This window comes from Polypterus senegalus, chromosome 11, assembly GCF_016835505.1.
Source record: "Polypterus senegalus isolate Bchr_013 chromosome 11, ASM1683550v1, whole genome shotgun sequence".
Classification (NCBI taxonomy): Eukaryota; Metazoa; Chordata; class Cladistia; order Polypteriformes; family Polypteridae; genus Polypterus; species Polypterus senegalus.
This window is the reverse complement of record NC_053164.1, coordinates 96,382,709-96,403,591: the sequence shown is the minus strand read 5'-3', so window position 1 is coordinate 96,403,591 and position 20,883 is coordinate 96,382,709. Positions and strand designations below refer to the sequence as shown.

General features: G+C 36.9%; 1 protein-coding gene across 2 annotated transcripts in view; it reads right to left on the bottom strand.

Annotated features, from left to right (window-relative positions):
• Positions 1-16,489, bottom strand: part of men1 (multiple endocrine neoplasia I) — a 63,363-nt gene extending 46,874 nt beyond the window's left edge. Inside the window, exons 1-2 of one of the 2 annotated variants that reach the window (XM_039769321.1) lie at positions 16,422-16,489; positions 11,522-12,000 (exon numbers count right to left, since the gene is read on the bottom strand). In XM_039769321.1, coding sequence (XP_039625255.1) covers positions 11,522-11,963 — 442 coding nt within the window. In that variant the 5' untranslated portion in view covers positions 11,964-12,000; positions 16,422-16,489. The other variant, XM_039769323.1, reaches the window with a different exon arrangement.
• Between the last annotated feature and the right edge of the window lie 4,394 nt (positions 16,490-20,883).

Below are 20,883 nucleotides of genomic sequence, written 5' to 3'. Positions count from 1 at the left end.
AGAAGGAGGAAAAAGAAACATCAAGCATCCTTCTTACTGTCACCCTTAGAACTTATGCTGTAGTTGACCAGTTGTCTGGTAACTCTTCACTGTCACCCAGTGCCTGTCTTACCTTAAGAAACAGTAGGCTATTAAACAAATGAGGATAGGCTTTATGTGTGGACATATATGCAATAGAAGTGTCTCGGTTTGGGACTTTGAAAATCAGGTCTCCCTATAATTTACCAACAGATGGCCACATTCACTTAATATCCAAAATGACCATTCGCTTCTCACTTATGTTATTCCATACATCTGTCATAACTAAAGCCGGGTTTATACTTCACGCAACGCATGCTGCAGCGGATGCTCCAGCTACGCAAGCTCTGTACTGTTTATACTTGCGCTCATACTTTGCATAAATCAGGAGGAATCCACCAGGTGGCATTGCGAGATATCACGGTGAGAACAGGTTCGGCTTCGCTGTGTTGTGAATTACCTGGAACACCCTTTAAATTCCGATGACACCGTACCGCACTCTCTCTGAAAAGGATGTTTAATGATTTTGCTTCACCACATCAAACATCGAAGCGAGCACACCAATATCATAGGATCCGCAAAGCGGCTTTCTATCACATGTAGATAGCAACCAGAGTCTCTGGCGTTAAATTCCAACTTATAGCACACTGCGTCCCTCGACTTTTTGCTGGTACAGTAACTCACGCACGTGTCACATTAATTTCTGAGGACCTGCTCAGAGGACGCATCAAATGAACGCTGGGAACGCGTGGCAGCCATGATGGGGGCGCATATGTGTTCTGAGCGTGAAGTATAATAAGCCCTAACAATGGCCAGACATACAAGCAAAAAAGAAATATATTTTTTTAAATGTAGGTAATGTAAATTGCCAATTACAAATTGTGTTGAGTGGGACTAGAGTCCCAGCCTCTTTTCACCCTTTTGCCTATCCCAAATCCCAATCCACCATGACCTTCAGTATGGACTGTACTTAAAAAGAAGACCAATTGAGGAGACAACTGAGAAAGCTACACGCAGGAAAAGCCACAGGACCAGATGAAATCAGTCATTGAGTTCTTAAGTCCTGTGCTGACCAATTTATTGGTATCCTGTCACCTATTCAGTATGCCCCGAAGGCTCTGCTACTGTTTAAAACATTGTGTATGGTTCCAGTTCCAAACAAAGCACATACTTCCTCAACTAATATTTGCAGACCAGTGGCACTTGCATCTTACATCATGAAGACTTTTGAGTAGCTTGTACAGGGTTGTGGCAGTGTGGTAGACCACCTACCCACTGCAGTTTGCCTATCAGACAAAGACTGGACTGGAGAATGCAATGATTTATCTGCTCCACAAGATTTATTCTAACCCGTACAAAGCTGGTATCACTGTGAGGATTATGTTTTTTGAATTCTCCAGTGCCTTTAGTACCATCCATCTAGTCATTCCTGTTAAGAGATATGCAGGTGGACGAGCTAATGGTGTCTTAATCAATAGTTGGGCCTCTCCGGCAGCGTCTTAAATTGGTGTCAGTCTTACTTAACAGGTAGAAAATTCTTTTAGTTGTGGCGATTATACCTCGGAGACCCATGATATTTTAAATGGTGTGCCACAAGGATCTATTCTGGGTCCTCTGCTCTTTTCGATCTATATGCTTCTATTAGGTCAAATCATCTCAAAGCACAGGGTGAGCTACTACAGCTATGCAGATGACACACAGCTGTACAGTGATCCCTCGCTATATCACGCTTCGACTTTCGCGGCTTCACTCCATCGCGGATTTTAAATGTAAGCATATCTAAATATATATCACGAATTTTTCGCTGGTTTGCGGATTTCTGCGGACAATGGGTCTTTTAATTTATGGTACATGCTTCTAGGGCGGTATGACCAAAATTCTATATCACGGTATTTTTCTAAATTATCCCAGTTTCACGGTATTCGACTGTATTTTTTTCCCCTATGCATGAGTGGATGTTAACCACATTTTCCACTGCAATTACTGGCTAAGAATATTCCACTGTCAAGAGTATTGTACATTGTACAAAAAAAAAAAACATTTTAATGTGCACACAAGTATTAATACAGTTTTGCATTGCCCCATAAAGTGGTAGTTTTCAAGGGGGTGGCACTACTGGGGAAAGTATCACATTGCATGGCAGATGCAGTCAAAATATAGAATCTTTTTATTGAACAAATTTTGCAAAAACAAACTATAATTTTGACAACATATTTTCAACCATACAAAGAGGCATTTAGACTTGGTAAAATATCCAGAAGTGCTTGTCAAAAGTTGTATTGCACCGAATATGTCTTAGAAAAGGAATAAATAGTAAATATTTTTTATAAACCAACTACACTTTCTGGTTCTGTTAATGTTAACAATCTCTGTCCACTGACACGTTAAAGTGACTTTTTAAACAACTTTATCATCATTAAACTGCATAATATTTAAACTAATAAATAATAACAATAAAATAAATAATAGGATTATTACTGATAGTTGCACTATTACTTCAAGACTTCAAGCCCAGGTGCATTACACAGTATTGACCAAATTAAAATAAAATAAAACAAAACAAGTGCAACTTGGTGATGACATATTTACCAACTGAACCATCATTTAGGCAAACTGCATTAATATGGACCTTGCTTCAAGCTAAGCTATACTGGGAAGAAAAAAACAAACTATATGTCGAGAACAAAGTCAACATTTCCACTTTATTCTCGCCGTTTATGTTGAGATTAAAGTCGACATTTCCACTTTATTCTTATAGTTTACTTCATAATTAAAGTAGAATGTCATAAACTAAACTTCTTCCTAAAATCAATGTTTAATCAATTACTTAATTTACCCTGTCATAAATTAATGCAGCACATTAAATGCTTTGTGTTATGTTCCCTGGCCCAGTGGTTAATCACTACGCTTCTTAAGCTGACTTCCTCTGCACTAAGAGAAGACAGCAATCACCATACAGAATCCATTCACTTCATGATATCCCTGCTTTCTGAAAATTTAGAATGCTAAGATAAATACTTGATATCATTTTCATGATGAAATGCATTAAAGCAGGTATTACACATGCATGGTAGTGAGGCGGTAGTGCTGCTCCCTCGCAGTAAGGGGTCACCAGGTGTATGTTCAGTGTAGAGAACTTTATGGCAGGTGTGACGAGGCTCCAAAAAACTGGATGTATGAATAGCTATCGCACAGGTTTAACTTAAATATTGTGCAAATGTTGGGTTTCTGATCTGCTGGTCGGAGACCAAACAAAGAATTCAATGCATGTTCTTCTGAGCGGGCTATCTTTATTGCATGCATGCTGTCTCCATCTGACGTACCAAAACCCCAGTTCCTTTTTCCTTCCTTCCTTTTTCTTTCACTACATAACCAATCACCATACGATAAACGTCTTTGTGAAATTAAAACTCGTTATAAACTTAGCCCACGGAGTGTTCAGAACTTTAAAAATATCTTCGGTATACATGTTTAATTATGCCATCCATTCAGAGTTGCGCCCATCTCTGAACGAGTCGCCAGCACATTGCAGGATGAATACAAGCAAAACATACACTAGCAGGGTCAATACAGCACAACAAAACCCCACATCCTACATGACTTTGAAAGGAAACTGAAGCACGCCGAGTAAACCCAACAGAAAAACATGCAAATGCAAGGCAGGCACGCCGCCGTGCCCCCATATGATTAATGCATGCTTTAATGCATTTCACCATGAAAATTATATTAAGTATTTATCTTAGCATTCTAAATGTTCAGAGAGCAGGAAGATCATGAAGTGAATGTATTCTGTGCGGCGATCGCTGCCGGCACCTCCTCTTAGTGAAAGAACGGTTTTCGGTATGAACCGGTATAACACCCAGCACTACAAGCTTCCTCAGTTTGTTTGTCCAGTTGATTTCATACAAGGGATGCTATTGGCGGATGGCTGAGAAGCTACCCAATCAGAGCACGTATCATGTATTAAATAAAACTCCTCAATGATATAAGATATGCTTCCCATGACACTTAAAAGCTCTAGCAGCATGTATTGATTTTTGATTGTTTGCTTTCTCTGTCTCTCTCACTTTCTCTGACATTCTCTGCTCCTGAGGAGGGCGTGTGAGCAGAGGGGCTGTTTGCTTAGAAGATACGGACGCTCCTGTAAAAAATGCTGAAAGACTACCTTCACATTGATCCCTTCATTGCGGCCGCTTTATCTCTGAGCTTCACATGCTTAAAAGCCCAACAGCTCTATTGATTTTTGATTGTTTACTTTTCTCTTTCTCTCTCTGACATTCTCTGCTACACGCACTCCTTTGAAGAAGAACATAAATTTGCATTCTTTTAACTGTGAGAAAGAACTGTCATCTCTCATTTGTAATGGCGCACAGTTTAAACCTTTGACTAAAGGGTGTTATTTCATTTCTAGAAGGCTATAATATTGTTAAAAAACGTATTTAGAAGGTTGTAAACAGGTTTTCATTGCTCTAACTGTGAAAATATTAGATTTATAAATAAAGAATCCTACTTCATGGAAATTCATTTATCTGTCTGGAACGGATTAATCGCGATAAACGAGGATTTACTGTATAACTGTGCGGAGAATATTTATAAACAGTGTGGGAGAGTTTCTAAGGGCTTAAAATATATAAAAATAACCATAAAAACATATGGTTTCTACTTCGTGGATTTTCACCTATCGTTCCAGAACCCCCGCGATCGAGGAGGGATTACTGTATTTAATCGATAGCACCTGATGACCCTGATGCTGTTGGCTCTCTGATCCTGTGTCTTACTCATATTTCCGGAAGAATGAGCAGTAACTTTCTCAAACTAAATAAGGGAAAAATAGAAATCTTGGTGATTGACAAAAATGGATATAGTGACTGTAATAAGAAATAAACTTGATCCCTAAAGTTTAAAAATCAAGTCAGAGGTAAATAATTTAGGCATTAACAATTGATTCCTACCTAAATTTTAAATCACATATTAAATCAAAATACTAGGACTGCAATTTTTCACTTAAGGAATATAGCTAAAGTCAGACCTCTCAAAAATTTGCAAAATGATGAAAAATGAGTTTATGCTTTTGTTTTCAGTTGACAATGTTACTGTAATGCACTACTTATAGGACTACCTAAGAAAGACATCAATTAGTTACTGTAAGGGCCGGTTTATACTTCACACTCAGAACGCGTACGCGCCTGCATCATGGCTGCCACACGTTCCCAGCATTCATTTCACGCGTCCTCTGAGCAGGTCCTCAGAAATTAACATGACGCGTGCGTGAGTTGCCGTACCAGCAAAAAGTCGGGGGGCGCAGTGTGCTAAAAGTCAGAATGTGGCGTCAGAGTCTTTGTTTACTATCTATATGTGACAGAAAGCCTCTATGCAGATCCTACAGGGATAGATGTGCCTGCTTCGCTGTTTGATGAATAGTTCGATGTGGTGAAGCAAAATGCCAACACACAGATGCATCTGTGGTGCTTTTATATTGAAGCGTTGCATATTCCCAATCGTAATGACACGATACATTTTAAAAGTCTCACATAGCGTCTTTTTTTTTTGCAACTTCACAACAGCAACATAATGTATAGAGCTGTATTTGAGCCTCTGAGAAAAAAATAAAGGACATGGTGAAAACGTGTATTTTGTGATTAAAGTGGAAATTTCGGCTTTAATCTCGAAATGTCCACTTTAACCTCATAGTTTACTTTATTATTAAACCAGACCATCGTAAACGTCATCCCAGTTTTTAAATCGCTATGAGCTTCTTGGACCTGACCGCAGCGGCAAGCAGCAATAGATTACCACACAGAACACATTAAATGTATGATATTCCAAGTCTCTGAACATTTACAATCTTTAGATTTATACTTGATATCACTTTCATGATGAAATGCATTAAAGTGTGTATGTTACATTTTACATATAATTTCGTTTAAATAATGAATACTGTTAATAATTACACACATAGGGGGAATAATTAAACAAATGGGGGGGACACGTTGCCGGAGCGATAGCACTGCTGTTTCGCAGGGAGTTATGTTGCTGGTATTTCCTGCTTGTCTTCCACACTGTGCTCCGGTTTCCTTCCAAAGATGTGCAGATTTGAGGATTTGGTGCCGCTAAAATGACGCTAGTGTATGCGTGTGCTTGTATTCACCTTGCGATGAGCTGAGGCCTCGTCCAGGGATTGTTTCTCACACATGCCCAATGTTTGCTGGAATGGAGACATCCCTGGATTGATGGATTTAATCAATACATATCCTTTTCAGAGATATTGTGGTAAGGTGTCATCGGAATGTAATGTGTTCTAGGCAATTCACAACACAGAGAAGCTGAACATGTTCTCACCATGATAATACCTTGCACTGCCACCTGGTGGATTCCTCCAGATTTACATAAAGTACGCGTGCAAGTATAAACAATACAACACTTGTGTAGCAGGAGCGTCCGCTGCAGCATGCGTCGCATGAAGTATAACTCTGGCCTTAGTGCAGAAAGCAGCAGCAAGAATCTTAACTAGAAAAAGGAAATCTGAGCACATTTCACCAGTTTTAGCTTTGTTACATTGGTTATCCATGTCATTCAGAATTGATTTTAAAATACTACTAATGGTTTACAAAGCCTTGAATAATTTTGCCCCATCTTATACTTTGGAATGTTTGTCCCCTTACACTCCAAATCATAACCTCAAATCTTCAAATGAAGGTCTGATTATAATTCCAAGAACCAACCCAAAAAGAAGTGATGAGGCAACTTCTTGCTGTTATGCACCCAAAATTTGGAATACTTTGCCAACAGAAATTCATCGGGCTAATACTGTAGAATAATTTTAAATAAACTCACAAAAACGTATTATTTTAAAATGGCTTTTTCATAGCTATATTTCAGTTGTATCCCTATTACACTATATGAGCAGTGAATTATTTTGTTTTGCAATTCCGTGCTAATCTATACTCTTCTCTGCTGCCTTTTCAGGTTCTTTTTTGGTGGCAGTCTGCGCCACCACCACCTGGCCAAGGTACCATACTGCCCTCTGTGTTTATCGATTAAATGGTGGGTGTCCCAGATGTCCATTTGACAATCATCATCAGTTTCTCCTATGTGAAGCCTGAAAACCATAAGGACTGATTTAGAACATCTATGTTAGGCAGAATGCCCAATGGGATCTGGGTGGTCTTTTGGCCTTGGAACCCCTGCAGAGTTACTTTTTGTCCCCGGTCTAACTTTTTTTTTTTTTTTAAATTCCACTCTCCTGACTATTCGACCATACCTTTTACCTTGTTACATAATGTTTAATACTACAGCCTAATCTTCTTTAATTATGTTTTATATTAACTTTCTTTTATTTAATTTTGTAAAGCACTTTGAGCTACATTATTTGCATGAAAACATGATATATAAATAAACATTGTTGTGGTTGTTGGATAAAAGACTATCTGACCAGCAGATGGCACTTTGTGAGGCTCAAGGACAGTCTCTTGGATATGGATGCGTGCAACATCAAGCCCCACAAATACCAGACCTGTATCCATTTTTTCTCTACTCTGTAAATGTCAAGACTATAAATATAACTCAAGGCCATGTCACTTGCAGAAATTCTCAGATGATTCTGTAGTTATGGGGTGTACTGATAATGGAGATGAGACAGAGAATACTGCAGGAGTCAGGTGAAGAAGTTTGTTTCTTGAGGCACAAACAATTGTCTGCATGTTAACATCAGCAAAACCAAGGAACTGGTTATTGCTTTTTACTCCAACAAACAGCCTCTATGTCCAGTCACTAATCAGGAAGTACATGTAGAGGTAGTGAATTCCTAGAAGTACTTGGGGAATCCACATTAAAGATAGGTCAGACTGGTCTCATAAAACTGAAGAGCTATGTAAGAAAGGACGGAGCTGACTGTTTTTTCTTATGAGACCGTGTTTCTTTAATCTGGGTAATGACATCCTTCTACAACTCTAAGATGACTATAGTGATCTTCAACGTTTTGGTGTGCTCAGCTGGTAAAACCACTTCAAGACAGGCCCACCAAATCCACAGACTAATTTAAAAGGCAGGTGCAGTTATGGGAAGCACTTTGGAAACCCCGAAGTAGTAGCAAATAAAAAATGAAAACATCATGAGCAATGTTGCACATCCTCTCTCCAACACACTAACACTGAGTACTTTCAGTCAACAAATTATTCAGCAGACAATTGTCAAGAAATAGTACTAGGACAGCCTTATATTAACGGCAATACACCTACATAATGCCTCATTGTGACTGTAACTGACAAGTCAGACATATTTCTTTCTTTTAAGTTTTCTTTCTTTTTAGGCATTCTGTTGTGTGTTCAGGCTATATTGCACATGTGTGTTCGTATTTATTTATTTATCTATAATGAGCTTAGGTAAAAAGCTAAAATTCCCTCTGAGGACAAATAAAATTCTATCTAAAATAAACAATAAAATAAATAAGTATATGCAGCTGTGTTCTGTACATTTACATGTACCTGTAGCCATTTTCTTGAAGAAATACTTTTAAAAAAGGTAAGGTAAAAATGCCTCTCTACCAAACTGATGCAATAGTGAAAATGTCAAAAAAGGAATGAACCACAGACAATGCAAAGAATACCACTTCATTTCTGAAATACATTGAATGCAGTGTCATGGCATACATGTCTAACTCTGGAACTGATTCACTCCTGTAGTGATGTAACAATTGATAACAGCAGTATTACTGCCTCAGAAACAGAAAAATGGTTGCTTGTACTGTACATGGAATGAAAAAAATAAAAATCACCCTGTTTCATCAGACTACTTGATCTTATACCAGCCAATTGAATTTCCTAACTCCATGAAATCACAAAATGGAAAATAATACCAATTTTTATCTCCAGTCAAACTCACAACTAACTGTATATTGCTTTACCAAGTGACAGCAGCAGACAGGATACTGTTTATTTATATCTCTAACAAACTAAAATATTTCTCTATTATAAAAAGAAATCCTGTCCTGGAAAGCAACAGCAAGGCTACAATACGTGATCTTCTCAGAAGACATTTAAAAGACCCGCGAGACGAAAGAGACTACGCGAGCAGCAGAGACACAAAATAGGAAAAAGGACAGCGGCTGTAAAGGCTTTAAAAAGATCGAAGAGCAGCGTGACAGCAGCCCCACGCCCCCACCCCCCACACGAGCGAGCAGCGTTATACATCCTGCAAGAAAGAATTTAACCACGCCCAGGGCCGTAAATAAAGGGACATGTATTGTTTAAGAACATCACGTGAGACCAGCCAGTGAGCCATCATTTAAAACTAGTCCACAGACATCTAACCCTAGCAGTTGTTGGATTGCATCTGTCAGACAAGCATCATGTGCTCCCAGCTCTTAAAACAACGACAAGAGACAAGCAAAACGTGCAGCTCATCAACAACAGGAAGACAGCAGATGATGCGATGGCATATCCTTAGCGTACGTTCAACAGCCCCTCCCTTCACAACGCGAGTAGCGTTATATGTCTGGCGAGGAAGAGATGTAACCACACACAGGGCCAAAAATAAAGGACAAGTACAGTATTGTTTTTACAAAACTTTTTAAGGTAAAAGTGAAAATAATGCTTATGTAACAATTCCCAAGAAAATAATCTCTTTAAATTGTATATTTCCTGCCTAAGGTAAAGTCATCCCTGATGGAGGATCGCAGGAATCGTGGGAAAGAGGTGTCCTTTCATCGGATTAGCGCTATTTCAGCTGTGGAATGGCCAAATGGAGGAGGTAGCTTGATGAATGTGGTCTCCAGAACTTAAAACAAATCGAAATCATATTATGTGATATCATCTAATATGAAATTCTAATCTGTACTTCTAGAATTTTTATTTTTATACTGTATTGAGGATTTATTCTTCTATGTATTGACCCCATTCTTTTTGACACCCAATGCACGCCCAACCTACTTGAAAAGGGGTCTCTCTTTGAACTACCTTTCCCAAGATTTCTTCCCTACAAGGGTTTTTTTTCTGGTCTTCTTAGAGGGTCAAGGCTGGGCAGCTGTCAGGAGGCATGGCCTGTTAAAGCCCATTGTGGCACTTCTTGTGTGATTCTGGGCTATACAAAAAATAAATTATATTGTATTGTATATCTGGTAAACCAAACATGGGGGTGGGCAAGCAAAGCGAGCAGGGGGCGGAGCCCCCTAGTAATTTATAAAGAATAATTAAATGTGCTGGGGTTTTTCTAGGGCGAAGAAAGCAGAAATAGTTCACATCCAGAACACTGCAACATTGATTACCTTGCACACCTAACAAGTGAAAGAACCACTAAATGTTAGTGTCATTTTTTTCCTTTTAGACTCAGTATATATTTAATGGTGTTTTATATTTTCCTTTGCTTTCTTATATTAACAGATTTTTGCAGGCACTCATACTGCCCTCTGACAAAACTGACAAATAAGAATAAAATGAATTCAACTGAAAAAGCAGTAAAGCATATTCAGAGAACATCCCTGAAAAGGTACTGACAATGTGCTGTGACAAAGATATTGAGAAAGTCAGGTGTGGATGAATGGTAAAGATGTGCAGTTATAACATCTGTAGATTCAAAAAGGCGGGTATAAAGAGATTGGTAGTGACAAGAAAGACTTGTCTGGGATTGCCAAGATAGTTTATTGCTGGTGAACTTTCATTCATGATGAACAGTGAAAGTTAATTAAAGAATAAATTGAACAAATGACAGTAAATGATAAATCCACGAAACAATGTGATGGAATACTGCAAGAAAGGAAGTGGTATGAAAAAAGCAGGTATTTGACTAAGGTGCATGCGTGTGTGTTTGTGTAACAAATGAGAATTACTATGCTATACAATTAAAGCTTACCATAAGTGCACTGGTAAATTTAAAAGATACTACAACATTTTCAAAGTATTACTAGAGGAATTAACTTATTGCCTGTATCTTTGTATATTTAAGAAGACACAGAAGCAGGAGACTATGTGATGCCTAGTTATCAAATGTAACTTTTTTTAATGAACACAATAAGCAAAATTAGTTGCCTAAATCTCCAGTAATGAAACTGTATGCAGTGTGCAGAACCAGCCAAGAAATGTACTTGTGGTTTGAATAAAATTTTACCTTATTCAAACCGAATGACAGAAACGGATAAAAATATTAAATTAAGTGGTACTTAACAGAATTTCAAAAATCACTAGTCATAAGAGACTGGAATGAAGAACCATATAATAAAATTCTTACTCTCAAAATCACTGATGAAAAAAATTACAAGTTAAAAAAGAAGAACATTTCTACTTAAGCATGCTTACCTGAAGCCACAAAGATCTTCCAAAAAATAATCATAAAAGCTGTAGGTGCCCATAATATCAAACATTACAAATCAATATTCTACATATAACACCCGACCACTGAAAATGCATGTTCAGAACTTGGCTTCACACATACATACATTTTTTCTATTTTCTGGCCATCAAAATATGGCATATAAACATTATGTGAAAGAGAATAACTTTGGAAAAAGCACCTGTGATAAGGCTGAAGAGTGACTGGATGTGCGCTCGGTCCTTGAAGTATGAGCGGCTCAGGCTGTTCCATATTACATCAGACACCTTCTTGACAAGCTCACGGCTGGAGGTCCCAGAAGGACGACGATATAGAGTTAAGTCAACAGTGCCACGGATTTGTGCTGTGAACCTTTCATAAAGGGCAGCAATCAGACCTAGTTCCACCACTGGAAAGCAAGATGGATTATTAGGATCACCATTAGGCATTGGCTCAAACCGCACACCTGGTACATTGACAGGTACCACACGATTCACAGCAAGGAAATGCTCCACAAAACCCAGCACCAGAGATAGCAAGGACAGATCAGGTTGAGACTGCTGGAGCTCCTGTTCAAAGAGGCGTATAACCCCTTCAATACCCCGCAAGGGAAAGAGCTTCTTCTGAGCCGACTTCAAACCCATCCTGTTTCTCCTGTGAATCTGGCATCTATGTGAAAACCTGGAAGAAAAGAAGAATATTAAAAAAAATATATATGTCACTTTTTTGAACAGCAAACAGTCTCACTGTATCACTGTATATTTACTGTGATTTTTGTCACCATTTTCAATAAAATGCACTGCTGAAAGTCCTTTTCTGTCCTTGGCAAAGTATTTATACCCTTAAAAAAAAACTCCCAAAGTGAAGCCTTGCATCATGCCTCTTTAAAGCAGTTGTAAGCACCCAAAAAATGTTCTACTCCAAAATACATAAAATATGTATATACACATTTTAAGAAAAACTGAAAAGACTGCATCATTATTTAGATCATTTGTTGTGAAAAAAATGCTAGGTTTCCTCATATGTACAAATTATCCTCCGGAAGTTACACGTTATTTAATGCCTGTACTGTTGAGCATAATAATACTTATGATTTTGAAATACGGACACTTATCATTTAGAGTGGCCTCTCTCAGGTGGTCAGGTTTATGCAAAACACTGAACATCAAGACAATGATGCTTTCAAATAAAGTCATAAAATAACTCAAAAGTAGACATAAGGAAGGCTGAAAAACATGCTAAACTCTCTAAATATACAGGTCCATCTTGTCAGTTATCAAGTGAAATGTCTATGAAGCAACAAATTCAAATAAGCAGCAAGCAAGAAGAAAACCTGTTCAAGTGTCCACTGTATAGTATACAGCAAAGCAATCAAAACCAAAAACATTTAACAATGTATATCGCAAACATACAAGAAAAAAAAAATACTGACTTTTTTGGTCAAATTGTAATATGAATAAAAATATTTCCTAGCCAACATTATTATGCTGATGACAGCATCACTTTCTTTAGCGGTGATTTGTAAGCTTGCTATGGCCCAAGGAAATAATATTTAGGTAAACCAAAAAAATTGTTTCATTCTGCTAAAGGCTTAATACAAAACACATTTTCAAGAGTTAATTTGTTCAAACATAAGTACCCACTTTACAATATTCTATCCAATTCAGAATCCAACAAAAATGGAGACTGAAAAAGACTTTGAGCAGATATAAAATACAGGTTAAAATATTCACCACTAGAAGCTGAAAATGATGTCTAGTTTCCATGATATATTAGTTTTATGTTACACACAGTACCCTCAACATCCATCCATCCATCTATCTTCCAAAGTGGTGAGTTATGGGGCAGCTAGAGACAATCCCAGAACACATCTTACAGTTTTTTGTAGAAATGTAAATGGATAGACAGATAAACAGATATAGTTTTGCACAAAATAGAGTTCTGAAGTTCAAATATTTGTAACTAATAAAATCAGACAGAAGGTGGATAGCTGCATGTTTTTAATAATCATCAAAAAAAAACACAACTTAACTGAACTATGACCCACAAGGCCTGGCTACGCATGATCATATATTGCCTATCAAATATACTACCTTGTCCACTTGTTCTCTGCCAAAAACATGGTGCCTTAAGCGACAAATACTTCCCCCTCTCAAACTCTATTCTGACCACTCTACCTACTTCGCAGGTAAAAATATACTATAACTAACCTTTTGACTACAAGCTCAACGGGACACTGCCAGATAGTATAGTCCATAAAACAAATCCTACGGTTACAATCTCAATCACTTCCTGAAGATCAGGTACTCTCTCTGAAAATCTGAGGCTATATTGGGATTCTATGGCAACTCCAGCTGTCTCAAACTCATTAGCCCCAATAAACACATGATGACAAGGAATCCTTTGTCTTGCTTTTTCAAAGATCTTTATATAATTATTTGAAAATGTTAATTAATGTTGTAATATAACATTAGTCTAGAACAGTGGTTCTTGAGTTCAGTCTTGTGGTTTACAGGATTGGGTCCCAGCTATCTTCTTTTAATTGTGCTCCAGCCTTAATTAAGCATGTCATCTTTCCCCAGTTTCAAAGTAATACAATGAGTTAGCTAAATAGTTATTAGAAAGCAGCAAGCATCTATGTACAGTGTGTTACTTGGTGGTAATTTAGTGATCTGTTATCTTGGTTCTTAAGATTTTCATCATCATTACCATCATACTTGCTACTACTGTGTTTTCAAAGTTTTCCACTGTAATCTTGTAATGTGCACGCTGGTGGATGTGACACTGAAGTAACTGCAGCCTTTCAGTATTACCTGTAGTTTACCTTGGTGTTTACTCCACACATTGTTAATTATTATTACTAGAATATAATTTAGGGAGTAAAATCTATGGAAAAATAATGAATTAAAAAGGAAAACAACAAAAGTGAATTAAGAGCTTCAAAAGTCTGCAAAATTGGAGTATTTCTACATTTCTTTAAAATGAAAATTTCACACTATGTTTTTCTGAAAGTAGAAAAAGAGAAGAAAAAACACTTAATTAAAGGAGATTAATTAGAACTAAAAAACAGTTGTTAAAAATACCTGCAGCCACAGGGGTTATGACTAAACCGGATAGGTTTTTCTAAAAAATGCACTAAAACTTCATATTGAAGCTAAACATTACAATAATTTGTATTATTCTGCCTCAGTTCTACTGACACTACTTAATACACCTCTTGTATCTTATCATAATGTAATGCCTGATGGAGGTTTTTCCAGGTTTTCAAAAAAATACATAAAGTGAATTTTAATTTTATGAGTAATTGGTGGAGAATTCATATTTAGCTTTTTGATGGCTATAATCAGTTAAATTTTGTTTTTATTAATTTCTTTATAAAAAGTGCACATCATTCAGGTTTTATACAAATTTAGAATTTGAAAGATTTGTTTTATACCGGATTATATACAGTAAATACAGTTAAATGAAATTTCTGGATGTGTTAATGATTTTAACAAAATCTATACTCAGCAATGCAGTTGACTCAAATATGGAAAAAATGCCGATTCCAATTCTGAAAAAAAAAGGTAGGTCATAAACAGAGCAATTAGGCTATGTATGCCGCTGTAATCCTGAAAGTATATCTCTGGGTGAGCTTTTACATTAGAAGACTTTATTCTTCTTTGCCAAACTTTACAACTTTTATTTATGAAATGCAAAGTTTCATAATAATAACTGTAAACTACTATAGACAATCCTTAACATGTACAGCCTAACAAAGAAAGGGAACACAATCAAAATGACACACTTTTTTTGGGAATTTGACTAATTTTACAACTAATATATACAGGATGTGTGGAATTTCCGGTTTCATCTGAAGTGACTGTGCCCTGTGTTCAATCCAGGATTTATTTACCTACCACCCAATACTTTTAGAACAAGTTTCAGCCACCCAAGACAATGAAGTGAATAAGCAGGTTTGAAAATGAATGGATGAAGTAAGGAATATAATGCATAAATATATTTGCTATCTACACATATATAGGACTTTAAAATTACTTTGACTCAAAACACCTTTTATTTCAAAGACTATTGATTCTGACATTATCTTTAAAAGTATATTTGTCTGATTTTGTAAGGTTTCAAATGCTAAAAAGACATGCAGTTGTCCTTCCACCCATTCATTTTTTTGTAACCAATGTTTCCCTGTGTTAATTGCAGACAGCCAGCAAAAAATAATGTACTTACTTTAATTATGTGATTTCATTAAAAGGGAGACATCAAATGGACCAATACAATTCATTAGTCCAGTACATTTAGAATAAAAATTCAGTTTTACATAAAGTTCATTAGTAACTCAAATATGTATACCATGTAATGTGTGCAAGTTTATCCAAAGACTTATTTACTATAATATTATGCTAGGGTTACTGGATTTCAGACTAGAAGTTAATGAAAGATGCAATTAATATTTCATTATATTATTGACAAATTAATAAATAAAACAAAGCAATAGCATCAAGAAAATCTAGAAGCCTGTACTACAATAATCCACGTGTTTGTGTGTGTGTACGTACACACACACACACACACACACACACACACACACACACACAGAGCTACTGTATGAAATTCAAAATTCTTCCATCTATGCATTCATTCTATGACCTGCTTAGTATTATAAAATTTTACCTGGCAGAACACAGTATCATAAAAGCGTGCAAGTCGAAAATACAGAATGGATTAAACAGATAAGGGAGTGACGTCCTTGTCACCAGGTTACCCTGCACAACGGGTTGGAAGGGTTAGCGTTACTTCTATACTTACCACACATCACAAGCACAGTGCCTGATAAAGCATTCCCCGAAAAACTGAAAACGAAGCCTATCTGTTTTTCCCCCCAATACAATGCAAACAAAAGCAAAAGAATACAACGTGTTTTAAACGATGAAATCTGCTATCAAACACACACACAATCAAGCTCTTAACATGTGCTACTGGTAAACCCTTTGGAGTCTAATTTATTTATTTATTTCTAAACATGCAAAACACTGAAACCTAACACGGCTCACTGCGAACTACACTCTTTATGTTCTTGGCGTTTAAGCTTTACTAATACACACCTCCATAACTTCACTCCAATGGAATCGATGGATAAGTATATTTTGCCGCCTGCAGTGTGAAGCTGGCTAGCAACAATCAGCAACAATTACTTCCGGTTCATAATGCAAATGAGGTGTCAAAATAAAAGTTCTCTTAAGACAATCTTGACTCCATTTACCATGATTGCATATTTAAGTGACAGCGCTTTTAAATTCAAGACTATTTTCACGTGAAATATTCTAAAAAGAAAATATGACAACGAGTGAGTGGAATCGACGACAGACACAGACATTTACATCACAGTATCAAAAACACCAAACTAAACATAGGTGAAAAAAACTTATATTTGAAAGAGCACGCTTCAGACTGCACAGTAAAGTATGCATGCATATAGTGGTACTGAGAATAACATAAAATTCTCAAACCAGCTTAATCTAATTTGAATTCTTCTTATCCCGCATTGTGTGAAGAGCAAGAAACCAAACTCTTTACAAGGTGTCAGTAAGTCACTGGATCTCCCCATCCACATTCACGAGAGGACAATTTACATTATGTAGTATATTGTGAATCAAGGTTTTAAATAAAGTTGTCATGAACCAGATAGCCAAGGTAAATATATGAATAAATAAGGGAAGGGGTTAGCAACAGAGAGTAATGGAGACGGGCGTCTTCTGTAAAGTTCTGCTTCATGTGCTTTAATAAATCAAAAGCTTTTCTGAGTTAACCATCTGCCTTATACTGAATCATTTACGGAAGCTTCCAGAGCGAATAAAGAATATTACACATTACTAGTTTATATATACATTTACATGTGCATATTTGGCTGATGACGTTATCCAAAGTGATTTGCAACATTTGAAATACAATTGGTTACTTTATTTTATTTTTCCAATTGTTGCATAAACAGGTGAAGTGAGTAGTTCATGGCCAAATGTGTAATGAGTTGGATTCAAACCCACAACTTCAGGGTTTCAGGTTCAAAGCCTTAACCACTATCCATACTGATAAGCAGTGAATATGAAACATATAATAATTATAAGCAAAATTAATAGGAAATATATATAAAATGTATTATTATACCATATCATTTTCTACACCTGCTTTATCCTAAGCAGGGTCACTGAGGCTGGAGCCTATTCCAGCAAGCATAGGGCAGAAGGAAGGAATAATCCCCTGGACAGGGCTACAGTCAATCATAGGGTAAAGACACATAAACACACCCTTGTGCCAATTTAGCTTCGCCAATCTGCCTAACCTGCATTGGACTGTGGGAGGAGACACATGTTAAAATAGGGAGAACACGTAAACTCCATATAGGGAGGACCTGAGAGGCAAATCCTAGTCTCCTTACTACAAGGCAGCAGCACCATCATGCCAGCTGTGTATTATTATTACTATTATTTCTTATTCATAGAACGATTAACAAAAGCTATGGAAAGACAGCACAAATTAACAACCACTCTGCTTGACTAAACATACATAAATTAAATTTTAGAAAAACGTGGAATATATAATCTAGATTTAAAAGCACAAAACGTTCATGTTGAACAAGCAGAAAAACACTTACCATATTAATAAAAAAGTTATAAAATACAAATAATGCTACAAAGAAAGCTGCATCCACATGTGACTTTTCATTGGATTAAATGGATATGACGATTGAGAATTGTATTGATAAATAAATGTAACATTCAGAATTATGTGTTTATTTTTCCTCAGTAATATCAACATTTTGGCTTTGATATTTATCAGCCAGTGTTTGTTCTAACGACTTTCCAATTTGCATTTTAAACAACTTTGTAAAGATTCTTAAACTGCATTTTTTATTATCTTTTCTAAAAAGCACTTCTTAGTAGTTTTTTTTATTATTTATTCTAAACAGCACTGCTAAGTAGTTGGTTCCCTTTACACAGTTGTTCTTTATTGGCATTAACTGGATACCTTGTTCTGGTTAGTACTAATTTCCCTTAATCACAATACTCTTTCCTTCTAGCACTTTGTAAAATGTAGAGTTTCTCAACACATTCATCACAAAAATATTTTTCATTATTTAGAATAAAAGGTTATGCCTTCATGTTTGCTTCACTAACAAATGTTATTGTGCTATGCTTAATATGTTGGATAAATGTTTTCTTTGCACCTTTTAATATAACAATGCATCCTATAGCCTCCAAAATAAACAGGTGTATCGATTATGATTTCGCACCATACCCATTTGCAAACCTCAGTGAGGGAAATGATTTTTAGAAATATAACCTCTACTGGACTCCAATACATAATTATTAGATTTTTAACTAAATTAGTAAATATTATAGATACCAGTTACTACACATTTTGATCACCATGTTGAAAGGCCCAATGAAATTTTATAGCTAATGTCATATTTATTTAGTGGTGAAAACCTAGCGTTGTGTTAATAAAGTACGGCTGGAATTTTCCAGTTCGTATGATCTAAGCGTGGTATTCAGAGACAACAAGTGGCAATTTAATAAACATTGAATGTGGGGGGGGGGCACGGTGGCACAGTGGGTAGCACTGCTGCCTTGCAGTAAGGAGACCCACGTTCACTTCCCAGGTCCTCTCTGCATGGTGTTTGCATGTTCTCCCTGTGTCTGCGTGGGTTTCCTCCGGGTACTCCAGTTTCCTCCCACAGTCCATAGACATGCAGGTTAGGTGCATTGGCAATTCTAAATTGTCCCTAGTGTGTGTGTGTGTGTGTGTGTGTGCCCTGCGGTGGGCTGGCACCCTGCCCAGGGTTTGTTTCCTGCTTTGCGCCCTGTGTTGACTGGGATTGGCTCCAGCAGACCCCCCATGACCCTGTAGTTAGGATATAGCGGGTTGGATAATGGATGGATGAATGTACAGCTTTTGTAAAAGGTATGTGATTAGCAAGAAGCACCTGGCACAAGGACACAACAAAACTCTTCTAATATAGAAAGAGGATATAAAGTGCTGACAGGATGCCACAACACTTCCTATTTCACAGGTGGCAAAGCAGGATTTCATGCTAGGGAGTTTGAGATTAGGTTGTCAATTTAAAGAATAAGTTGACTTTTGAAATGTTAATATTACTTCATTAGCCATATAATATTGTGTTCTTAAGTATGGATATGCTGTTTTACTATATGTTGTGTGTGCAATTTCAAAATACAAATCGATACACAAGAACATTGTTAGCTTGATATATTTGGTACATTTTAAGATTTCTAGAATCACCCAGGAGGTTTTCTTGTTTTGTAGTTCTTTTCTATTTTGTGATCTCCCTCTTTGTGACCTTTAATCTATGTGTGATTTTTTAAATAAATGCACCTACTTGGGGCCTCATGTATAAATGGTGCGTATGCACAAAAATGTTGCGTAAGAACGTTTCCACATTCAAATCGCGATGTATAAAGCCTACACTTGGCGTAAAGCCACGCATTTTTCCACGGTACCTCATACCCTGTCGTACGCAAGTTCTCCACTCGGTTTTGCAGACTAGTGGCACCCAGCGTCAAAGCAGTGCTACTGTTCCTGTGTGGTTATCCTTTCTTTTCCTGACGCGGCTTTATAAATACACTGAAATTAACCGCATATTATTTATTAGTGTAATGCATCTGATTGTAATTAACCTGTAACAATATAATGGTCCAGGGAGTAGCCATAGTATTCCAGATACCATAACTGCTTTAACGTTGTTACTCTCACTGCACCTTCTTCTTCTTCTTCTTCTTCTTTCAGCTGCTCCTGTTAGGGGTTGCCACAGCGGATCATCTTTTTCCATATTACTCTCACTGCACCACTCGGAGTATTTATATCACTGTATCTGAGCGGGGAATCACAGCAGCAGCTGATCGGAAAGAGAATTATCGGTATACAGCATCAAGGACACGCTGTCTCAGCCACGGCAAAATGTTTCAAAGCCTTTCCTGTACGAACCTCGCGGTTCAGAAACAGTTGCATCCCAAGAAATATAAACGCACTCAATCAGTTGCTCCTTGTAGAACTGTTTGTACTTATAAGTACAATTACCTCACTGTAAACTTGCACTACAGTTATAATATTGCACAACCTGTGGCACTTTATAAAGCGCGTATTTACATATGATGACGATATCATTTTTAAGATGAAATGCAGCAAAATATGTTGATTATATTATACAGATAAAACTTTTACTTCATTTAAATAATCTGTATTGTTAATAATTAAATATGTGAGGACATGGTGCCGCAGCGCTAGCAAGTTCACATATTGTTCCTTCCTCGCGCTCTATATTTACTGAGGCTGGCACGACACTGGAAGGACAGAAGGATAGAATAATTAAACACATACTATGAAGATATTACAATGTTCCTTAAAAGTTTTGAAGAATCTTCATTGTAAGCTTATAGATGGCTTAACGTCTATTGCAGAGCTGATTGTGTGGCGATTGGGTATTTGGGGAAAGAAAAGTAAGGACAGGAATTGGAGGTTAGTACATTTGAAAGAGACAGTACTGCTACA